The sequence below is a fragment of the Tamandua tetradactyla genome, chromosome 14, assembly GCF_023851605.1.
Source record: "Tamandua tetradactyla isolate mTamTet1 chromosome 14, mTamTet1.pri, whole genome shotgun sequence".
NCBI lineage: Eukaryota > Metazoa > Chordata > Mammalia > Pilosa > Myrmecophagidae > Tamandua > Tamandua tetradactyla.
The window spans coordinates 86,311,797-86,335,638 of NC_135340.1; the positions used below are offsets into that span (position 1 = coordinate 86,311,797).

A 23,842-nucleotide genomic window follows, 5' to 3' on the forward strand; every position below is an offset into this window, starting at 1 on the left:
TGGGGGGACACCCAGACACTGCCTCTTTCAATTGGGTGGTGGGAAGGAGTGGCTTAACAGGTGCTGCAGAAACTGTGTTTTGCAACTTAGCGCAGCAGAAACTCTATTGCCAACCAGAAGATATGAAACGGATCGCCACTTGCTGTGCAGTTGACTGAATTTTGCATGACAGGGGGCACAGCCTCACCCTTTGGGAGCTACGGCTACTAGCATCCCTCCCCTGGGAAAAGTGATTCTGTGCCAGCTAAAATGGGCAAGATTCTCTTGGCCTTTGATTGTTCACTGTCATTGTAAATAGCTATTGCGCATCGCGTTCCACGGTAATAAAGTTCCATTTGTTTTTATGTTTTCCCAATTAGGACCCGTGTGCAGGTGTTTTGAATTTGCAATATAAGGGGCCGTCTTAAAACCCGTTCCTCAGATGCCCTTTCCTTGGGCGTAAAGGGGAGATTAGTGACACAGTGGTATCAAGGGCCCCAGCCTCCAGGGGAAAACCCAGCCCTGCTCCATCAAATAGGCCGATAGGCAGGCACTCCAATGCCTCTCCATGCACAGCAAAGCAGGAGAAGTCGCGCGTTGCATTATTTCTCTGTTCGGCTCCCATTGGGATCACCTGGAATCAGCTGGGGGGCTCTAAGGCATGTGGAGGGCTGGTGTCCTCCCCGGATAAGAAGTTCAACACTTATTCGATCGTATGGGGGTGGGGGTGGGGGTGGGGGGGGGGGTGGGGGTGGGGGTGGGGGTGGGGTTAGGGCCTGGGGCTAGGGCTGGTCCAGCACACTCTGTAGATCTCTTTGGGGCAGGAAAGCCTGAGGGCCGCCTCGGCTGGCGGGCCAAGGCCACACTTTGCTTTACTTGCGGCTCACATTCTCTAACATGTAATACAGCCTATAACCGGCGCCAGTCAAACTTGGGTGGGGGTCGGGGGTAGGTATTGGGAGTGTGCCACCAAAGGATCACCTCAAATTGGGCGGCTTAAGATGACATCAGTGCATCTCTCAAAGTTCTGGAGGCCAGCAGTGCGAAATGAAGATGTCAGTCCATCAGGTGTGAACCTGAATGGGCTGGGCAACAGACGTCCTCAGGCGGAATTTGCGGCGATGAGACACTTGATCTCATCCAAAGGCAAGGTGCAGAAGGATCCAGGGAGTGTCCTTACATCTCTAGACGCTCTGGATTCCTTTCCTAAAATCTATATTGTTAGGATCCACAGGTGATGGCGTATCAAAAACCTTGGCATGCCCGGCCTGGCTAGGGTCGGGGAATTCCCGGTATGTTGTGCCAGGGGCTGATTACATCAAAGTTGAGTGGATTGGTTGGATTGGATTAGAGAACATCCCATCACGTGGCAGCTATCAGCATAAGTTTGGCCGGAGAGGGGAACCGCCACCACTGACCCGTCCACCAGGATCCTGGGAGCAGCATCGCTTCCCGGAGGGTTTGCCCTGCATCTACCTACAGGACATCTACTTGCAGACGGCAGGAACGCAGCTGGATTTCAGGTGGCTTTCCATTTGGGTCCTCAGTAGGCCCCTCGGTGAATGAGTCTAGTGGGAGAAATTTGCAGTGGGGGACACTACTCTAAGTGTTGGGTCGCGCTTATTCCTTAACTTCGGAAAAGTGTTTCTTAGAGGGGTAAAATGGGCCATTCTAAATGAGATGCCAACTAACCCCGTGAAGCATCAAATTCCAAGGCATCTACCTGGGGAAACAAGCTTTGGTCCAAAGGGCTTTAAGGAGCTAAGCTTGGTTTCTCCCTTTTAGCTCAAGCGCATTCATTTCCTGTATATGAGAAACTAGATCCAAAGCCTGGTGCTAGCTGGGGTTGGGGTGGGGGATGGCAGGTTAAATGGTCATGGCAAGAGTTCAGCCCTTCCATGCGGAAGTCACCTGTCCGGCAGCAGAGCGGAGAAGCTTCCTAGGACAATTCGGTGTCCAAAGTGTCTCCGCTGAAGTGGAATGGGTTCATTTGAGTTTGGAGGAGGGGAGCATCCTTTACTGTAGATTTCCGACGGCGTTAGCCACTTGGCAATGCTGGGCAGCATTCCCAGAGTTCCCCCTTTTCCTCATTCGGGGGAAGTGTTGTCTTCCATCTCCCAAACACTGTCTATTAAGGGAGACTATCGCAGAGTCCGAAAGAGCCGGTGTGGAAGGGTGCTAATCTCAATGCAGCATCGGGAAGATGGACGTTTTGATTGACCCGGGATTCTATTAAGAGGGGAGGTCATCGTGGTGGAGGATGGTCAATGCCTCAGGAGGGGCCATCCCTTCATGAGAAGAGCAGAGCGAGGGCCGGGTTCACTCCTCCTCCTCATTCCTGTATGCCCATGACATTTCTCTTTTCTTCCTTGTGATCCAGGTTCTCCAACACTGTGTACCAGTGGAAGCCTCACCTGAAGCCCAAAGGGTCTAGGCAGTCCCCACGAAGCCCAGAACATGAAGCAGCGACAGAAGAGGCCAGCGGGGCTGAGAGCGCCTCCACCAGAGGAGGAGGATGCCAGGGTAAGTGGGGGCTTTGCTCTTTCAGGACCGGGGCCCCCAGACTGTGAGTCTGAACATCGGCAAAGTTCTGTGCCCAGAATTCCCTTTCCCCTCCCCACCCACACCTGGCCTGGATTTTTTTGGGCCTCGCCGGGTAGACACGGTGAACCAGAGCACCTGAGGAGCAGCCTCAGTCCCCATTGCCCTGCCCACCCAGGTGTTCCTCCGAGCCTGGAAACCTGACTGATTCCTCATGGGCGACACCACCCATCCTTCATCCTAGGGTCTCTCTTCAACGTTGGCTGTTGGCAGCAACCATAGAACTTGAAATGCCTTCCACCTAAAGGGCCGCCTGTTCCTCAGTCTCCTCCACACAGTCAGTATTCAGCTGCCCCAGTCTGCCCATCGAGTGAATTTTGAAAGCTGCCTGTGCTTTCTGCTGACTCACCCTCCCCTTCCTCTGCCCACAGGTCAAGTGCAAGGACTGTGGGGCCTTTGGGCACACGGCAAGAAGCATGAGGTGCCCCATTAAGCGCTGGGCTCAGATTCTCGACCTCCAGCCTTTGGGGTCAGATAAGAAAGACACGGAGAACCGGGATCCATGCAAGGCCCCGCAACTCCAGACCACAGCTTCCTTGAACAAGCCTGCCAGAGGGGACAGACAGAGACAGAGGTGCGGCACGGGGAGGGTTGGGACCCATCCTTGGGCTTTGAAGCAGTCAGGAGATGGAGAGCACCCACCTCTGTGCGTGTGCATCCATCTTCAGGCATGGGCGGGGAAACCGGAGAGACATAGGCAAGGATCACTAGGTGATCTCGGGGTCTACCCTCAGGAGCTACTTTTACCCATCACAGCCAATAAAGGTGGGCACAGGGCACATCTTGCAACCTTGCATGTGGCAGCAGGCAGCAGGCAGCAGGCAGCAATGCTATCGAGTCCAGGTTAGGCTGAGTGTTGCAAAGCCCAGAAGGCTGCCAGCCACTGGAGATGCATCCGGGTGTCAGAAAGAACGGTCTGTGCCACGTTACAGGGTCTTCAATAGCTCACTCACCCCCAAACCTGGAAGTGGACGGGATAAGGGATTTGCTTCCCAAATGGGGCAGAGTGTAGGGAGCAGACCACCTCAGGCAGGGTTTTAATTTTCTTATGTATTTACTTTCTGATGCATTCATTTATTTACTTATTTGTTTGTTTGATTGTTTGTTTATTTTGGCAGGGAGGAAGAGGAGCAGAGGAATGCTCTACTGCCCAATCTTCCCAGGGGAACCCATTGGAAGCAGCAGCAAGACTGGACAGAAACGCCTCTCTACATCAGGGTAAGTCTCATCCCTGGCTCCCACCTCAATGCCTCGTCTGGGTACCCTGGTTTGCTCCACTCCCACACCCGTTCACTTGAGGGTGTGCTAAAAGTCCATTCCGGAGAATGGGAATCCCGTTCATCCGAGGCCTTTGCGACACCAGCCTTGCCCGTGAGGCTTGAGTTGTGGGCGGTTAACAACAACACGCTAGCGGGGGCATTCTGATGCACGGGCCGGTGGGGTTCAATCTGGTGTGTCTTCCCAAAGCTAGAACGCTATATGGAAAACCACACATCTTTGAATTGGGGATACGGATGCTCAGATGCAAAGATCATTAGGCAGGCAGAGGGTGGAGAAGAGGGTGGGAAAAGGGCTTGTGTTTTCCTTCGCTTCATGAGAGGCAATGTTAAGAAATGATGCACTTTCGAGCCCGATAGAAATATCATATGAAGGCGATAATAAGCTTTACTTATCCATCCTCCGTGCCTTTTGATGGGGGTGATTTTAAATCCACTTGATTGAGAGGAAATCCTGACATGGCTATCGTATGCTCTCGTGTCTTGCCGACAGCGTCCATGCCGGCCGATGCCTCTACACGCAACCTCCAAGGGACCGCCACCGGTCCCTCCACCCACGTGTCCGCCTCCCCCGGAGGGGCCTGTCATGAGATCCATGGACCCTGCCTTGCCCCTGGCTCGAAAACCAGGACTGAGCGTCTTCTGGCCCCCTGGACGGGATGAAGCAGAGGAAGTGGATAGCCCTGCGGCCCCCCAGCCGGCTTCCCAGCACTTAAGAATGGACTTCGCGGTCACTGATCAGCTGGCAGTACAGGGGCCTGCTGCTTGCTCCCGTCACCTCCGCCGACTGGCCCGTGAAAGACCTAGCCAGGGCCATGGCCTCAACTTCCAGGCACCAGCCAAGGGTCCTGCTGTGAACTCAAATTGCAGCCCACAGCCTGTCACAGAGAGATCCGAGAAGGACTCGAGCATCAGCATCCGGGCACGAGGCAAGAGGTCTGCCCAGAGACCCACCCAGCCTTGCCAGAATCCCCCCAAGAAACCGAGACCCAGCCCCTTCCAGCCACTGAGGCAGGGTACTCAGAGTCCTCATCAGGGGGTTGCGCACATCCCCCAGGCTCTTCCCAGTGCAACTGCACTTGGACCCAAAGAGGTACCCCTGTACAGGCGGCAAGTGGTCAGGAGCACACCGGTACAGGTGGCAAGCAGAGACCTCGAGGACCCAAAGGACAGAACTCAACTGAGTTTTGTCCGAGCTTGCACCACGTCCCACCCTCCACCATCGAGCCAGAGTCCAGCCCAGTGCCTCAGAATGGTCTTCTCCAGACTGGGGAACGGGTGGTGGAGCTCCAGGTTCCGTACCTCCCTCGCCTCCCCATCCCCTGAGAAAAGTAGAGATCCCGGACAGAGCCCTCAGGGCTCAGAGCAGGTGCAGGCACAATGCCCACGGGATCCAGTGACGTCCCTCTATGAGGATCTTCTGGTTTCCTCCTCTGAGGACAGTGACTGGGATTGAGACCCCACATGGCAGTCAAAGACCCTGCCTCTGGACCTCATGCGACTTGGAAGAGATCGAGAGACAGAGGAGGGGAAGGATGCAGGAAGCAGCTGTGTCTCCCCCAGCTCTGGTTGATGTGGGACTGTGTCTCCCCCAGCACTTCGTGGGACCCCAGATCAAGTTGGGGTGGGGGTGGGGGGACACCCAGACACTGCCTCTTTCAATTGGGTGGTGGGAAGGAGTGGCTTAACAGGTGCTGCAGAAACTGTGTTTTGCAACTTAGCGCAGCAGAAACTCTATTGCCAACCAGAAGATATGAAACGGATCGCCACTTGCTGTGCAGTTGACTGAATTTTGCATGACAGGGGGCACAGCCTCACCCTTTGGGAGCTACGGCTACTAGCATCCCTCCCCTGGGAAAAGTGATTCTGTGCCAGCTAAAATGGGCAAGATTCTCTTGGCCTTTGATTGTTCACTGTCATTGTAAATAGCTATTGCGCATCGCGTTCCACGGTAATAAAGTTCCATTTGTTTTTATGTTTTCCCAATTAGGACCCGTGTGCAGGTGTTTTGAATTTGCAATATAAGGGGCCGTCTTAAAACCCGTTCCTCAGATGCCCTTTCCTTGGGCGTAAAGGGGAGATTAGTGACACAGTGGTATCAAGGGCCCCAGCCTCCAGGGGAAAACCCAGCCCTGCTCCATCAAATAGGCCGATAGGCAGGCACTCCAATGCCTCTCCATGCACAGCAAAGCAGGAGAAGTCGCGCGTTGCATTATTTCTCTGTTCGGCTCCCATTGGGATCACCTGGAATCAGCTGGGGGGCTCTAAGGCATGTGGAGGGCTGGTGTCCTCCCCGGATAAGAAGTTCAACACTTATTCGATCGTATGGGGGTGGGGGTGGGGGTGGGGGTGTGGGTGGGGTTAGGGCCTGGGGCTAGGGCTGGTCCAGCACACTCTGTAGATCTCTTTGGGGCAGGAAAGCCTGAGGGCCACCTCGGCTGGCGGGCCAAGGCCACACTTTGCTTTACTTGCGGCTCACATTCTCTAACATGTAATACAGCCTATAACCGGCGCCAGTCAAACTTGGGTGGGGGTCGGGGGTAGGTATTGGGAGTGTGCCACCAAAGGATCACCTCAAATTGGGCGGCTTAAGATGACATCAGTGCATCTCTCCAAGTTCTGGAGGCCAGCAGTGCGAAATGAAGATGTCAGTCCATCAGGTGTGAACCTGAATGGGCTGGGCAACAGACGTCCTCAGGCGGAATTTGCGGCGATGAGACACTTGATCTCATCCAAAGGCAAGGTGCAGAAGGATCCAGGGAGTGTCCTTACATCTCTAGACGCTCTGGATTCCTTTCCTAAAATCTATATTGTTAAGATCCACAGGTGATGGCGTATCAAAAACCTTGGCATGCCCGGCCTGGCTAGGGTCGGGGAATTCCCGGTATGTTGTGCCAGGGGCTGATTACATCAAAGTTGAGTGGATTGGTTGGATTGGATTAGAGAACATCCCATCACGTGGCAGCTATCAGCATAAGTTTGGCCGGAGAGGGGAACCGCCACCACTGACCCGTCCACCAGGATCCTGGGAGCAGCATCGCTTCCCGGAGGGTTTGCCCTGCATCTACCTACAGGACATCTACTTGCAGACGGCAGGAACGCAGCTGGATTTCAGGTGGCTTTCCATTTGGGTCCTCAGTAGGCCCCTCGGTGAATGAGTCTAGTGGGAGAAATTTGCAGTGGGGGACACTACTCTAAGTGTTGGGTCGCGCTTATTCCTTAACTTCGGAAAAGTGTTTCTTAGAGGGGTAAAATGGGCCATTCTAAATGAGATGCCAACTAACCCCGTGAAGCATCAAATTCCAAGGCATCTACCTGGGGAAACAAGCTTTGGTCCAAAGGGCTTTAAGGAGCTAAGCTTGGTTTCTCCCTTTTAGCTCAAGCGCATTCATTTCCTGTATATGAGAAACTAGATCCAAAGCCTGGTGCTAGCTGGGGTTGGGGTGGGGGATGGCAGGTTAAATGGTCATGGCAAGAGTTCAGCCCTTCCATGCGGAAGTCACCTGTCCGGCAGCAGAGCGGAGAAGCTTCCTAGGACAATTCGGTGTCCAAAGTGTCTCCGCTGAAGTGGAATGGGTTCATTTGAGTTTGGAGGAGGGGAGCATCCTTTACTGTAGATTTCCGACGGCGTTAGCCACTTGGCAATGCTGGGCAGCATTCCCAGAGTTCCCCCTTTTCCTCATTCGGGGGAAGTGTTGTCTTCCATCTCCCAAACACTGTCTATTAAGGGAGACTATCGCAGAGTCCGAAAGAGCCGGTGTGGAAGGGTGCTAATCTCAATGCAGCATCGGGAAGATGGACGTTTTGATTGACCCGGGATTCTATTAAGAGGGGAGGTCATCGTGGTGGAGGATGGTCAATGCCTCAGGAGGGGCCATCCCTTCATGAGAAGAGCAGAGCGAGGGCCGGGTTCACTCCTCCTCCTCAGTCCTGTATGCCCATGACATTTCTCTTTCCTTCCTTGTGATCCAGGTTCTCCAACACTGTGTACCAGTGGAAGCCTCACCTGAAGCCCAAAGGGTCTAGGCAGTCCCCACGAAGCCCAGAACATGAAGCAGCGACAGAAGAGGCCAGCGGGGCTGAGAGCGCCTCCACCAGAGGAGGAGGATGCCAGGGTAAGTGGGGGCTTTGCTCTTTCAGGACCGGGGCCCCCAGACTGTGAGTCTGAACATCGGCAAAGTTCTGTGCCCAGAATTCCCTTTCCCCTCCCCACCCACACCTGGCCTGGATTTTTTTGGGCCTCGCCGGGTAGACACGGTGAACCAGAGCACCTGAGGAGCAGCCTCAGTCCCCATTGCCCTGCCCACCCAGGTGTTCCTCCGAGCCTGGAAACCTGACTGATTCCTCATGGGCGACACCACCCATCCTTCATCCTAGGGTCTCTCTTCAACGTTGGCTGTTGGCAGCAACCATAGAACTTGAAATGCCTTCCACCTAAAGGGCCGCCTGTTCCTCAGTCTCCTCCACACAATCAGTATTCAGCTGCCCCAGTCTGTCCATCGAGTGAATTTTGAAAGCTGCCTGTGCTTTCTGCTGACTCACCCTCCCCTTCCTCTGCCCACAGGTCAAGTGCAAGGACTGTGGGGCCTTTGGGCACACGGCAAGAAGCATGAGGTGCCCCATTAAGCGCTGGGCTCAGATTCTCGACCTCCAGCCTCTGGGGTCAGATAAGAAAGACACGGAGAACCGGGATCCATGCAAGGCCCCGCAACTCCAGACCACAGCTTCCTTGAACAAGCCTGCCAGAGGGGACAGACAGAGACAGAGGTGCGGCACGGGGAGGGTTGGGACCCATCCTTGGGCTTTGAAGCAGTCAGGAGATGGAGAGCACCCACCTCTGTGCGTGTGCATCCATCTTCAGGCATGGGCGGGGAAACCGGAGAGACATAGGCAAGGATCACTAGGTGATCTCGGGGTCTACCCTCAGGAGCTACTTTTACCCATCACAGCCAATAAAGGTGGGCACAGGGCACATCTTGCAACCTTGCATGTGGCAGCAGGCAGCAGGCAGCAATGCTATCGAGTCCAGGTTAGGCTGAGTGTTGCAAAGCCCAGAAGGCTGCCAGCCACTGGAGATGCATCCGGGTGTCAGAAAGAACGGTCTGTGCCACGTTACAGGGTCTTCAATAGCTCACTCACCCCCAAACCTGGAAGTGGACGGGATAAGGGATTTGCTTCCCAAATGGGGCAGAGTGTAGGGAGCAGACCACCTCAGGCAGGGTTTTAATTTTCTTATGTATTTATTTTCTGATGCATTCATTTATTTACTTATTTGTTTGTTTGATTGTTTGTTTATTTTGGCAGGGAGGAAGAGGAGCAGAGGAATGCTCTACTGCCCAATCTTCCCAGGGGAACCCATTGGAAGCAGCAGCAAGACTGGACAGAAACGCCTCTCTACATCAGGGTAAGTCTCATCCCTGGCTCCCACCTCAATGCCTCGTCTGGGTACCGTGGTTTGCTCCACTCCCACACCCGTTCACTTGAGGGTGTGCTAAAAGTCCATTCCGGAGAATGGGAATCCCGTTCATCCGAGGCCTTTGCGACACCAGCCTTGCCCGTGAGGCTTGAGTTGTGGGCAGTTAACAACAACACGCTAGCGGGGGCATTCTGATGCACGGGCCGGTGGGGTTCAATCTGGTGTGTCTTCCCAAAGCTAGAACGCTATATGGAAAACCACACATCTTTGAATTGGGGATACGGATGCTCAGATGCAAAGATCATTAGGCAGGCAGAGGGTGGAGAAGAGGGTGGGTAAAGGGCTTGTGTTTTCCTTCGCTTCATGAGAGGCAATGTTAAGAAATGATGCACTTTCGAGCCCGATAGAAATATCATATGAAGGCGATAATAAGCTTTACTTATCCATCCTCCGTGCCTTTTGATGGGGGTGATTTTAAATCCACTTGATTGAGAGGAAATCCTGACATGGCTATCGTATGCTCTCGTGTCTTGCCGACAGCGTCCATGCTGGCCGATGCCTCTCCACGCAACCTCCAAGGGACCGCCACCGGTCCCTCCACCCACGTGTCCGCCTCCCTCGGAGAGGCCTGTCATGAGATCCATGGACCCTGCCTTGCCCCTGGCTCGAAAACCAGGACTGAGCGTCTTCTGGCCCCCTGGACGGGATGAAGCAGAGGAAGTGGATAGCCCTGCGGCCCCCCAGCCGGCTTCCCAGCACTTAAGAATGGACTTCGCGGTCACTGATCAGCTGGCAGTACAGGGGCCTGCTGCTTGCTCCCGTCACCTCCGCCGACTGGCCCGTGAAAGACCTAGCCAGGGCCATGGCCTCAACTTCCAGGCACCAGCCAAGGGTCCTGCTGTGAACTCAAATTGCAGCCCACAGCCTGTCACAGAGAGATCCGAGAAGGACTCGAGCATCAGCATCCGGGCACGAGGCAAGAGGTCTGCCCAGAGACCCACCCAGCCTTGCCAGAATCCCCCCAAGAAACCGAGACCCAGCCCCTTCCAGCCACTGAGGCAGGGTACTCAGAGTCCTCATCAGGGGGTTGCGCACATCCCCCAGGCTCTTCCCAGTGCAACTGCACTTGGACCCAAAGAGGTACCCCTGTACAGGCGGCAAGTGGTCAGGAGCACACCGGTACAGGTGGCAAGCAGAGACCTCGAGGACCCAAAGGACAGAACTCAACTGAGTTTTGTCCGAGCTTGCACCACGTCCCACCCTCCACCATCGAGCCAGAGTCCAGCCCAGTGCCTCAGAATGGTCTTCTCCAGACTGGGGAACGGGTGGTGGAGCTCCAGGTTCCGTACCTCCCTCGCCTCCCCATCCCCTGAGAAAAGTAGAGATCCCGGACAGAGCCCTCAGGGCTCAGAGCAGGTGCAGGCACAATGCCCACGGGATCCAGTGACGTCCCTCTATGAGGATCTTCTGGTTTCCTCCTCTGAGGACAGTGACTGGGATTGAGACCCCACATGGCAGTCAAAGACCCTGCCTCTGGACCTCATGCGACTTGGAAGAGATCGAGAGACAGAGGAGGGGAAGGATGCAGGAAGCAGCTGTGTCTCCCCCAGCTCTGGTTGATGTGGGACTGTGTCTCCCCCAGCACTTCGTGGGACCCCAGATCAAGTTGGGGTGGGGGTGGGGGGACACCCAGACACTGCCTCTTTCAATTGGGTGGTGGGAAGGAGTGGCTTAACAGGTGCTGCAGAAACTGTGTTTTGCAACTTAGCGCAGCAGAAACTCTATTGCCAACCAGAAGATATGAAACGGATCGCCACTTGCTGTGCAGTTGACTGAATTTTGCATGACAGGGGGCACAGCCTCACCCTTTGGGAGCTACGGCTACTAGCATCCCTCCCCTGGGAAAAGTGATTCTGTGCCAGCTAAAATGGGCAAGATTCTCTTGGCCTTTGATTGTTCACTGTCATTGTAAATAGCTATTGCGCATCGCGTTCCACGGTAATAAAGTTCCATTTGTTTTTATGTTTTCCCAATTAGGACCCGTGTGCAGGTGTTTTGAATTTGCAATATAAGGGGCCGTCTTAAAACCCGTTCCTCAGATGCCCTTTCCTTGGGCGTAAAGGGGAGATTAGTGACACAGGGGTATCAAGGGCCCCAGCCTCCAGGGGAAAACCCAGCCCTGCTCCATCAAATAGGCCGATAGGCAGGCACTCCAATGCCTCTCCATGCACAGCAAAGCAGGAGAAGTCGCGCGTTGCATTATTTCTCTGTTCGGCTCCCATTGGGATCACCTGGAATCAGCTGGGGGGCTCTAAGGCATGTGGAGGGCTGGTGTCCTCCCCGGATAAGAAGTTCAACACTTATTCGATCGTATGGGGGTGGGGGTGGGGGTGGGGGTGTGGGTGGGGTTAGGGCCTGGGGCTAGGGCTGGTCCAGCACACTCTGTAGATCTCTTTGGGGCAGGAAAGCCTGAGGGCCACCTCGGCTGGCGGGCCAAGGCCACACTTTGCTTTACTTGCGGCTCACATTCTCTAACATGTAATACAGCCTATAACCGGCGCCAGTCAAACTTGGGTGGGGGTCGGGGGTAGGTATTGGGAGTGTGCCACCAAAGGATCACCTCAAATTGGGCGGCTTAAGATGACATCAGTGCATCTCTCAAAGTTCTGGAGGCCAGCAGTGCGAAATGAAGATGTCAGTCCATCAGGTGTGAACGTGAATGGGCTGGGCAACAGACGTCCTCAGGCGGAATTTGCGGCGATGAGACACTTGATCTCATCCAAAGGCAAGGTGCAGAAGGATCCAGGGAGTGTCCTTACATCTCTAGACGCTCTGGATTCCTTTCCTAAAATCTATATTGTTAAGATCCACAGGTGATGGCGTATCAAAAACCTTGGCATGCCCGGCCTGGCTAGGGTCGGGGAATTCCCGGTATGTTGTGCCAGGGGCTGATTACATCAAAGTTGAGTGGATTGGTTGGATTGGATTAGAGAACATCCCATCACGTGGCAGCTATCAGCATAAGTTTGGCCGGAGAGGGGAACCGCCACCACTGACCCGTCCACCAGGATCCTGGGAGCAGCATCGCTTCCCGGAGGGTTTGCCCTGCATCTACCTACAGGACATCTACTTGCAGACGGCAGGAACGCAGCTGGATTTCAGGTTGCTTTCCATTTGGGTCCTCAGTAGGCCCCTCGGTGAATGAGTCTAGTGGGAGAAATTTGCAGTGGGGGACACTACTCTAAGTGTTGGGTCGCGCTTATTCCTTAACTTCGGAAAAGTGTTTCTTAGAGGGGTAAAATGGGCCATTCTAAATGAGATGCCAACTAACCCCGTGAAGCATCAAATTCCAAGGCATCTACCTGGGGAAACAAGCTTTGGTCCAAAGGGCTTTAAGGAGCTAAGCTTGGTTTCTCCCTTTTAGCTCAAGCGCATTCATTTCCTGTATATGAGAAACTAGATCAAAAGCCTGGCGCTAGCTGGGGTTGGGGTGGGGGATGGCAGGTTAAATGGTCATGGCAAGAGTTCAGCCCTTCCATGCGGAAGTCACCTGTCCGGCAGCAGAGCGGAGAAGCTTCCTAGGACAATTCGGTGTCCAAAGTGTCTCCGCTGAAGTGGAATGGGTTCATTTGAGTTTGGAAGAGGGGAGCATCCTTTACTGTAGATTTCCGACGGCGTTAGCCACTTGGCAATGCTGGGCAGCATTCCCAGAGTTCCCCCTTTTCCTCATTCGGGGGAAGTGTTGTCTTCCATCTCCCAAACACTGTCTATTAAGGGAGACTATCGCAGAGTCCGAAAGAGCCGGTGTGGAAGGGTGCTAATCTCAATGCAGCATCGGGAAGATGGACGTTTTGATTGACCCGGGATTCTATTAAGAGGGGAGGTCATCGTGGTGGAGGATGGTCAATGCCTCAGGAGGGGCCATCCCTTCATGAGAAGAGCAGAGCGAGGGCCGGGTTCACTCCTCCTCCTCATTCCTGTATGCCCATGAAATTTCTCTTTCCTTCCTTGTGATCCAGGTTCTCCAACACTGTGTACCAGTGGAAGCCTCACCTGAAGCCCAAAGGGTCTAGGCAGTCCCCACGAAGCCCAGAACATGAAGCAGCGACAGAAGAGGCCAGCGGGGCTGAGAGCGCCTCCACCAGAGGAGGAGGATGCCAGGGTAAGTGGGGGCTTTGCTCTTTCAGGACCGGGGCCCCCAGACTGTGAGTCTGAACATCGTCGGCAAAGTTCTGTGCCCAGAATTCCCTTTCCCCTCCCCACCCACACCTGGCCTGGATTTTTTTGGGCCTCGCCGGGTAGACACGGTGAACCAGAGCACCTGAGGAGCAGCCTCAGTCCCCATTGCCCTGCCCACCCAGGTGTTCCTCCGAGCCTGGAAACCTGACTGATTCCTCATGGGCGACACCACCCATCCTTCATCCTAGGGTCTCTCTTCAACGTTGGCTGTTGGCAGCAACCATAGAACTTGAAATGCCTTCCACCTAAAGGGCCGCCTGTTCCTCAGTCTCCTCCACACAGTCAGTATTCAGCTGCCCCAGTCTGCCCATCGAGTGAATTTTGAAAGCTGCCTGTGCTTTCTGCTGACTCACCCTCCCCTTCCTCTGCCCACAGGTCAAGTGCAAGGACTGTGGGGCCTTTGGGCACACGGCAAGAAGCATGAGGTGCCCCATTAAGCGCTGGGCTCAGATTCTCGACCTCCAGCCTTTGGGGTCAGATAAGAAAGACACGGAGAACCGGGATCCATGCAAGGCCCCGCAACTCCAGACCACAGCTTCCTTGAACAAGCCTGCCAGAGGGGACAGACAGAGACAGAGGTGCGGCACGGGGAGGGTTGGGACCCATCCTTGGGCTTTGAAGCAGTCAGGAGATGGAGAGCACCCACCTCTGTGCGTGTGCATCCATCTTCAGGCATGGGCGGGGAAACCGGAGAGACATAGGCAAGGATCACTAGGTGATCTCGGGGTCTACCCTCAGGAGCTACTTTTACCCATCACAGCCAATAAAGGTGGGCACAGGGCACATCTTGCAACCTTGCATGTGGCAGCAGGCAGCAGGCAGCAGGCAGCAATGCTATCGAGTCCAGGTTAGGCTGAGTGTTGCAAAGCCCAGAAGGCTGCCAGCCACTGGAGATGCATCCGGGTGTCAGAAAGAACGGTCTGTGCCACGTTACAGGGTCTTCAATAGCTCACTCACCCCCAAACCTGGAAGTGGACGGGATAAGGGATTTGCTTCCCAAATGGGGCAGAGTGTAGGGAGCAGACCACCTCAGGCAGGGTTTTTATTTTCTTATGTATTTATTTTCTGATGCATCTGTTTATTTACTTATTTGTTTGTTTGATTGTTTGTTTATTTTGGCAGGGAGGAAGAGGAGCAGAGGAATGCTCTACTGCCCAATGTTCCCAGGGGAACCCATTGGAAGCAGCAGCAAGACTGGACAGAAACGCCTCTCTACATCAGGGTAAGTCTCATCCCTGGCTCCCACCTCAATGCCTCGTCTGGGTACCCTGGTTTGCTCCACTCCCACACCCGTTCACTTGAGGGTGTGCTAAAAGTCCATTCCGGAGAATGGGAATCCCGTTCATCCGAGGCCTTTGCGACACCAGCCTTGCCCGTGAGGCTTGAGTTGTGGGCGGTTAACAACAACACGCTAGCGGGGGCATTCTGATGCACGGGCAGGTGGGGTTCAATCTGGTGTGTCTTCCCAAAGCTAGAACGCTATATGGAAAACCACACATCTTTGAATTGGGGATACGGATGCTCAGATGCAAAGATCATTAGGCAGGCAGAGTGTGGAGAAGAGGGTGGGAAAAGGGCTTGTGTTTTCCTTCGCTTCATGAGAGGCAATGTTAAGAAATGATGCACTTTCGAGCCTGATAGAAATATCATAGGAAGGCGATAATAAGCTTTAGTTATCCATCCTCCGTGCCTTTTGATGGGGGTGATTTTAAATCCACTTGATTGAGAGGAAATCCTGACATGGCTATCGTATGCTCTCGTGTCTTGCCGACAGCGTCCATGCCGGCCGATGCCTCCCCACGCAACCTCCAAGGGACCGCCACCGGTCCCTCCACCCACGTGTCCGCCTCCCCCGGAGGGGCCTGTCATGAGATCCATGGACCCTGCCTTGTCCCTGACTCGAAAACCAGGACTGAGCGTCTTCTGGCCCCCTGGACGGGATGAAGCAGAGGAAGTGGATAGCCCTGCGGCCCCCCAGCCGGCTTCCCAGCACTTAAGAATGGACTTCGCGGTCACTGATCAGCTGGCAGTACAGGGGCCTGCTGCTTGCTCCCGTCACCTCCGCCGACTGGCCCGTGAAAGACCTAGCCAGGGCCATGGCCTCAACTTCCAGGCACCAGCCAAGGGTCCTGCTGTGAACTCAAATTGCAGCCCACAGCCTGTCACAGAGAGATCCGAGAAGGACTCGAGCATCAGCATCTGGGCACGAGGCAAGAGGTCTGCCCAGAGACCCACCCAGCCTTGCCAGAATCCCCCCAAGAAACCGAGACCCAGCCCCTTCCAGCCACTGAGGCAGGGTACTCAGAGTCCTCATCAGGGGGTTGCGCACATCCCCCAGGCTCTTCCCAGTGCAACCGCACTTGGACCCAAAGAGGTACCCCTGTACAGGCGGCAAGTGGTCAGGAGCACACCGGTACAGGTGGCAAGCAGAGACCTCGAGGACCCAAAGGACAGAACTCAACTGAGTTTTGTCCGAGCTTGCACCACGTCGCACCCTCCACCATCGAGCCAGAGTCCAGCCCAGTGCCTCAGAATGGTCTTCTCCAGACTGGGGAACGGGTGGTGGAGCTCCAGGTTCCGTACCTCCCTCGCCTCCCCATCCCCTGAGAAAAGTAGAGATCCCGGACAGAGCCCTCAGGGCTCAGAGCAGGTGCAGGCACAATGCCCACGGGATCCAGTGACGTCCCTCTATGAGGATCTTCTGGTTTCCTCCTCTGAGGACAGTGACTGGGATTGAGACCCCACATGGCAGTCAAAGACCCTGCCTCTGGACCTCATGCGACTTGGAAGAGAACGAGAGACAGAGGAGGGGAAGGATGCAGGAAGCAGCTGTGTCTCCCCCAGCTCTGGTTGATGTGGGACTGTGTCTCCCCCAGCACTTCGTGGGACCCCAGATCAAGTTGGGGTGGGGGTGGGGGGACACCCAGACACTGCCTCTTTCAACTGGGTGGTGGGAAGGAGTGGCTTAACAGGTGCTGCAGAAACTGTGTTTTGCAACTTAGCGCAGCAGAAACTCTATTGCCAACCAGAAGATATGAAACGGATCGCCACTTGCTGTGCAGTTGACTGAGTTTTGCATGACAGGGGGCACAGCCTCACCCTTGGGGAGCTACGGCTACTAGCATCCCTCCCCTGGGAAAAGTGATTCTGTGCCAGCTAAAATGGGCAAGATTCTCTTGGCCTTTGATTGTTCACTGTCATTGTAAATAGCTATTGCGCATCGCGTTCCACGGTAATAAAGTTCCATTTGTTTTTATGTTTTCCCAATTAGGACCCGTGTGCAGGTGTTTTGAATTTGCAATATAAGGGGCCGTCTTAAAACCCGTTCCTCAGATGCCCTTTCCTTGGGCGTAAAGGGGAGATTAGTGACACAGTGGTATCAAGGGCCCCAGCCTCCAGGGGAAAACCCTGCCCTGCTCCCACAAATAGGCCGATAGGCAGGCACTCCAATGCCTCTCCATGCACAGCAAAGCAGGAGAAGTCGCGCGTTGCATTATTTCTCTGTTCGGCTCCCATTGGGATCACCTGGAATCAGCTGGGGGGCTCTAAGGCATGTGGAGGGCTGGTGTCCTCCCCGGATAAGAAGTTCAACACTTATTCGATCGTATGGGGGTGGGGGTGGGGGTGGGGGTGGGGGTGGGGTTAGGGCCTGGGGCTAGGGCTGGTCCAGCACACTCTGTAGATCTCTTTGGGGCAGGAAAGCCTGAGGGCCACCTCGGCTGGCGGGCCAAGGCCACACTTTGCTTTACTTGCGGCTCACATTCTCTAACATGTAATACAGCCTATAACCGGCGCCAGTCAAACTTGGGTGGGGGTCGGGGGTAGGTATTGGGAGTGTGCCACCAAAGGATCACCTCAAATTGGGCGGCTTAAGATGACATCAGTGCATCTCTCAAAGTTCTGGAGGCCAGCAGTGCGAAATGAAGATGTCAGTCCATCAGGTGTGAACGTGAATGGGCTGGGCAACAGACGTCCTCAGGCGGAATTTGCGGCGATGAGACACTTGATCTCATCCAAAGGCAAGGTGCAGAAGGATCCAGGGAGTGTCCTTACATCTCTAGACGCTCTGGATTCCTTTCCTAAAATCTATATTGTTAAGATCCACAGGTGATGGCGTATCAAAAACCTTGGCATGCCCGGCCTGGCTAGGGTCGGGGAATTCCCGGTATGTTGTGCCAGGGGCTGATTACATCAAAGTTGAGTGGATTGGTTCGATTGGATTAGAGAACATCCCATCACGTGGCAGCTATCAGCATAAGTTTGGCCGGAGAGGGCAACCGCCACCACTGACCCGTCCACCAGAATTCTGGGGAGGAGCATTGCTTCCCGGAGGGTTTGCCCTGCATCTACCTACAGGACATCTACTTGCAGACGGCAGGAACGCAGCTGGATTCCAGGTTGCTTTCCATTTGGGTCCTCAGTAGGCCCCTCGGTGAATGAGTCTAGTGGGAGAAATTTGCCGTGGGGGACACTACTCTAGGTGTTGGGTCACGCTTGTTCCTTAACTTCAGAAAAGTGTTTCTTAGAGGGGTAAAATGGGCCATTCTAAATGAGATGCCAACTAACCCCGTGAAGCATCAAATTCCAAGGCATCTACCTGGGGAAACAAGCTTTGGTCCAAAGGGCTTTAAGGAGCTAAGCTTGGTTTCTCCCTTTTAGCTCAAGCGCATTCATTTCCTGTATATGAGAAACTAGATCAAAAGCCTGGTGCTAGCTGGGGTTGGGGTGGGGGATGGCAGGTTAAATGGTCATGGCAAGAGTTCAGCCCTTCCATGCGGAAGTCACCTGTCCGGCAGCAGAGCGGAGAAGCTTCCTAGGACAATTCGGTGTCCAAAGTGTCTCCGCTGAAGTGGAATGGGTTCATTTGAGTTTGGAAGAGGGGAGCATCCTTTACTGTAGATTTCCGACGGCGTTAGCCACTTGGCAATGCTGGGCAGCATCCCCAGAGTTCCCCCTTTTCCTCATTCTGGGGAAGTGTTGTCTTCCATCTTCCAAATACTGTCTATTAAGGGAGACTCTCGCAGAGTCCGAAAGAGCCGGTGTGAAAGGGTGCTAATCTCAATGCAGCATCGGGAAGATGGACGTTTTGATTGACCCAGGATTCTATTAAGAGGGGAGGTCATCGTGGTGGAGGATGGTCAATGCCTCAGGAGGGGCCATCCCTTCATGAGAAGAGCAGAGCGAGGGCCTGGTTCACTCCTCCTCCTCATTCCTGTATGCCCATGAAATTTCTCTTTCCTTCCTTGTGATCCAGGTTCTCCAACACTGTGTACCAGTGGAAGCCTCACCTGAAGCCCAAAGAGATTAGGCAGTCCCCACGAAGCCCAGAACATGAAGCAGCGACAGAAGAGGCCAGCGGGGCTGAGAGTGCCCCCACCAGAGGAGGAGGATGCCAGGGTAAGTGGGAGCTTTGCTCTTTCAGGACCGGGGCCCCCAGACTGTGAGTCTGAACATCGGCAAAGTTCTGTGCCCAGAATTCCCTTTCCCTTCCTCACCCACAACTGGTCTGGATTTTTTTGGGCCTCGCCAGGTAGACACGGTGAATCAGAGCACCTGAGGAGCAGCCTCAGTCCCCATTGCCCTGCCCACCCAGGTGTTCCCCGAGCTTGCAGAATACTCAAACTTCTCATAGCCACATAACAGCATGTGATTGTCTTGCACTGTGTTTCCAGTTTTAATGTTTCTTGTAAATTCTTTATGACCACCGTCGTTTATTAGTGTTCCTTTTCCTCTAATGAAAATACCACACCCATAAGTTTCATGCCAATCTTCTTAGGTTTCTTTGCAGTTAACTGTATGAAATGTTTCCTTCCTTCATTGTTTCATGCTGAAAGTGCACATTTCTCCCCGGAAGTTTGGCCCTGCATTTCAGATTAAAATTTAACTTTCCTATCTCCTTAATAATTTCAAACCAGTACACCATGTTTCCTTATCCTCATAGCCAATAAAATCTTGTGAATGTACTAAGAGAACAGATTCTGTACATGAACGAAGGCAGCATCTATTCATGAAATTTGAGGACAAAGCTTAAATGGACATTCCTGTGACATGAAAACATTTGGAAAAGTGTCTTCACTTTCAAAGAATCTTATGTTTCCTGATCTTGTACATATATGGAACATAGTTATCTAAGTGAATAAGTCTAAACAGATCTGCTATTATAAGGTTTCTATGTGTTTCCTCAAAGAATGTGATGTATATAACTTTCACTCAAATGTTCAGCAAAGGTATCCCATCTACTCTTTTCAGAACATAAACTTTAGGATAGGTATCTCACTAGAAGGGCAGATAATTGCAAGGGTGTGGGGCCACAGAAATGCAGCTATTGGGGGTGAAATGTTACAAACTTGTGGCTCTTTGTATATGCCAGGGTGTACTAAATCTCTCCCTTTTGTTCCAACCTTAGTGTGGCAGCTATCTTGTCAGCTGGCAGTGATTGGAAAATGAAAAATTTTTAAATCAATGTAAGCAGAACACCATCAGATTTTGACTTTCACCTCTTTCAACCAACAGAATTTACCTAATAAAATGCGTTCAGGAAAAAAAATGCATTCAGGGTTGGTTAGTGGCTGAATTAAAGATTTCAACAAGGCAGTTGGTATCAAGGCCCCACAAAAGCTTTTGGAAAGTCATTTAATCAGAAATGCAATGGTGAGTGCTAAACAAAGTGAACACAGAACAGAGTAAGTTAGTACACCTTCCTGAAAGGGTAAAATATCCTTCTTAATCCCTAATCATCCCATGGAAGCTTTCACTGATGTTGTATAAGCAGAATTACATCCAGGTTAGATCTGTTTATGCATCATGTAACATAAGTTCCCTTTCATCTAGAACATTTTTATTCTCTGACCTTTTTAAGGTCAGTCACCAAAGCCAGTGCTACAACATTTGCTGTAATCATGAAATATTGAAGTGCGGAACCTCCAGTTCTGCTAATCATGTGATTGGACAACATAGCTAGAAAGAACCACTGGGTAAAGGTGTGCTCATTCCTCAAACACAGCTGTGCTCATGACTCTGTGTCCCCTCAGCCCCATTGTCACCAAGGCAAAAGGCAAGATAAAATACCTTGCACTTCCTCTATCTTCTTTGTCCAAGAGTACTGAGGCCAAATGTGTGACCCTACACTCAGACTCATTTCTACTCTGTTTGTTGATGCAAGATCCTGACAGCCCAGGTGTTTGGGTATTCCAAGGAAAGCCATTGGAGCAGTACTAATTGGATCCTGAGGGGTGAGTAGAGCACCATACCCCAAGTCCCTCCCTCCACTCAAGGGCTTGGAAGATTATGGGAACCTATGTCATATCAAGGAGGTGGGGCCAGCCAGAAGACGCCTCATGGGATTGCAGTTGTTGATGTCTGTTAGTTGGAGAACTCTCTCCAAAGGGGGAGCAACACTCTGGAGCTCATGTTCCCCACAGGGAAACCCTGTGACCTTTCTTCTCAGAGACAAGGATGCTCCTTCTCTCCTCTGAGGAGGTGAGTTCCCATTCCATGTGTTTGCAAATCCCCAACTTCTTTATTCAGCTACATCGCAATCTGCTGCTGGGATCAGCACCTGGGGTCACAGAGCATCCTCCTACACAGAATCTGCATCTGAACTGGAAGGAACTTTATGGATCAGGGCAGGCCTCCAGAACCTGGCAAACTCTTGCAAATTGAATACAGCTCTGTAGTGCCTGACCTACACACCCTACCTCACCAACTACCTGCTCTCCCAGGAGTACTCTCAGTCCTGTGCAGCAGATATCCTTCATCACATGTACCAATCCAACACACATCATTCACGTGCTCCGTAATCCTGGGGACATGATGAAGCTCTCACCTGCACTGGTTTGGCCTTTCATACACAGCAACAGGAAAATTCTCATTCAAGTGTCTCATGTTCCACCCTAGATGTTAAACAGACAGCCTGGTTGCATGGGCATGGTCAGTTAGGCTGCTGCTCAACAGACACCTCCCAATCCATCAAATGTTTGGATACAGGAGACCTCAAAAGTGTCTCTGTTAGGCAGTCTCAGACAACTTTAATCTTTACATTCCTCTGAACATTCAGGAGACTCAGTGTGAGCAAAGATTTAGAGTAGCTGGTGAAGACCAAAGAGCCAGATGGTAGAGATACCTATCTTTATGGCACATATGGAAGGTGCAGGTTGTCTAAGGCATTGACTTTGCATGCCTCACCAAAGGCCCTGACCCTGGTCCTGAAAAGCTTCTCAAATTTCACAGGTCAGAAAATTGCAAAGGATGTGCAATACCCAACATCTTGACATGCAAGCAAATATGTCTGAGTCCCATGGCACACTGCTGGTTTATGTTCTCTATGCCATACTGGTCCATACCAAGTCAAGTTGGCACACTGGACATTTCCCCTAGTGCGTAAAAGCCAAGAGTAGCAAGTGACATGAAATGGATGATGTCTTGGTTACCAAATGTGAATACCTTCTCTTTTGAGCCAGCAAGTTCATATCCTCTTTTACCTACAGAAGGTGGAATTGCACAGAAACAGTGACAGTATGTAGCCAGGTGTGGAACCAAGCACCATTACAGAAGAGGACACAGACATGGGTATGGTACAAGCAGTGCCCAAAAGCAATTTGCTCAATTGGTCACTGAGCCAGAGGAAAACAGGCCAGAGACAATCACCGAAGAAATTACCTTAGACAGGTGGAAATTCCTCCAAGGACAGATGTGATAAAAGCCTGGATTTAACCTCATAAAGACTGAATCTGCCCTGCATCCGATGCTGTGGTAAGTCACAAGTAAAAACACACAGATGAGATAGAAAAAACTCACCATGAACAGGAAACACACTCAACAAATAATCCAGCCAGGGGCATTCCACATCAGGTGGCAACAGACTTTGGCCAAACCCCTTGCTTGGACAGGCAGCAGAGGTAGCAAGAAGAAGAAGGGCAAGAGGGCGCTCAAAGTGCTGCAGTGGCCTCAGTGAAAATGCTGTCACACGCAATCACGCCCACACACAGATACCTGGGTATACAAGTGAAGAGTGCAACATTCATACTCCACATGTGCACAGACACTCACGTTTCCCCAATGTAATTAAAATAAGGAGAAAGATAAACCATGAGAACATAATGTTAGAGAATATGCTGAATAGCACAATCCTGCATAATATTAAAAAAGCACTGGACTAGGGTCTCACCTTCAATATCACTCTTAATCTTTCTTAAACTTCATTCACTTAACATAATTACTTAAGTGAATAGGTTTGTCCTTAAGAAATGTGCATCTGTTCATTTTTGCAAATAATATGATTTTTACAACTTCCACTCAGATATTCAGAATAGAAATTAGTAGGCTAACTTGATAAAAATATACATAACTACTTGGAGAGATAATGATGCATCCAAGGATGCAGCAAATGTGGCACAATGTCAAAGAATTTTGGGTCTTCGTAACTGGCAGGTTGTGCTGTATTTCCCCCTCTGGGACTTTCCTGCAACTCTCTTGTATTCAAAAAATGATTTCAAAATAAAACACAGGGAAGTCATCCCATCAGAAAGGTAATGTTGTGTGCTAGACAAATTGAATATGTGACAAACTCATCAGCAATTGCACCTTCCTGGAAGCTCAAAATATCTTTCTAAATCCCAAACATCCCACCTTACATAGCGCTGAAGTAGTAGGATCACATCTAGGTCAAACTCTATTTACATACCATGTAAAGAGTTCCTACCCAGCTGGGCTGGCTTGTGTCTAGATTGATGGCACTATCCCTAAAATCCTGTATGGTGAAGTGATTTCAAACTAAATCATTTAAAAATAAGTCCAGAAGTCAAACCAAACATAAAACTTAAATGAAAAATCTACTTACTTACTCATAATCATGTGTTCATTTCATCATGCCATGTGCTCCCCTGGTACACACCAACAGTCCCTTCTTTTAGCATTTGCCATCAGATTTTAGAAGATCAGCAGCAAGGCTTGTTGTGGCAGCAACAGGCTTGGGTATCGTGGCACAGACTATGGAAGTCCAAGGAACCTGCTTAGCACAGCTGGTTGCCAGAAAACTTTAACACAACCTCACTGCACCTGGGGAAGTTTCCCATGATGTCTTGAAAATGAGATCACTGCATTAACCCCTTCATGAAATCTATTTTCTGGCTCCACCCATAGGGTATCTTATGACCATGGCCTCCTCCAATGCCCATGTCCACAGTCTAGTCTGGACCAGAGGCACATCTCTGGGAAAGTTCCTGTGTGATTCATTCCTACCATCAACTGGACACCGCATTCTGGACAGCCATGGACAGGCACAGGTGGCCACAATAGGGATCTCTTCTTTCCCCAAATATGACCCACTTCA

The 23,842-nt window shown here is 52.1% G+C and overlaps 2 protein-coding genes across 2 annotated transcripts; both read left to right on the forward strand.

Moving 5' to 3' along the window:
- Nucleotides 1–7,906: 7,906 nt before the first annotated feature.
- On the forward strand, nucleotides 7,907–10,776 carry LOC143655496 (protein FAM90A20-like). Its single transcript, XM_077126746.1, has 4 exons — nucleotides 7,907–7,972; nucleotides 8,422–8,624; nucleotides 9,207–9,261; nucleotides 9,853–10,776. Exons 1-4 carry the CDS (start codon nucleotides 7,907–7,909, stop codon nucleotides 10,774–10,776), a joined length of 1,248 nt encoding a protein of 415 aa, XP_076982861.1.
- A 2,593-nt stretch (nucleotides 10,777–13,369) lies between these two features.
- Nucleotides 13,370–16,249, forward strand: LOC143655497 (protein FAM90A5-like). The gene is made up of 4 exons (XM_077126747.1): nucleotides 13,370–13,435; nucleotides 13,888–14,090; nucleotides 14,635–14,734; nucleotides 15,287–16,249. Exons 1-4 carry the CDS (start codon nucleotides 13,370–13,372, stop codon nucleotides 16,247–16,249), a joined length of 1,332 nt encoding a protein of 443 aa, XP_076982862.1.
- Nucleotides 16,250–23,842: the final 7,593 nt, after the last annotated feature.

What these genes read in the sequence shown, in the direction of transcription:
- LOC143655496 (XM_077126746.1), top strand. Translation starts at nt 7,907, where the DNA reads ATGAAGCAGCGACAGAAGAGGCCAGCGGGGCTGAGAGCGCCTCCACCA. An exon ending in CAGAGGAGGAGGATGCCAGG is followed by an intron (nt 7,973 to 8,421) that starts GTAAGTGGGGGC and finishes CTCTGCCCACAG; the next exon opens with GTCAAGTGCAAGGACTGTGG. An exon ending in GGGGACAGACAGAGACAGAG is followed by an intron (nt 8,625 to 9,206) that starts GTGCGGCACGGG and finishes CAATCTTCCCAG; the next exon opens with GGGAACCCATTGGAAGCAGC.
- LOC143655497 (XM_077126747.1), top strand. Translation starts at nt 13,370, where the DNA reads ATGAAGCAGCGACAGAAGAGGCCAGCGGGGCTGAGAGCGCCTCCACCA. An exon ending in GGGGACAGACAGAGACAGAG is followed by an intron (nt 14,091 to 14,634) that starts GTGCGGCACGGG and finishes TTATTTTGGCAG; the next exon opens with GGAGGAAGAGGAGCAGAGGA. An exon ending in AAACGCCTCTCTACATCAGG is followed by an intron (nt 14,735 to 15,286) that starts GTAAGTCTCATC and finishes TCTTGCCGACAG; the next exon opens with CGTCCATGCCGGCCGATGCC.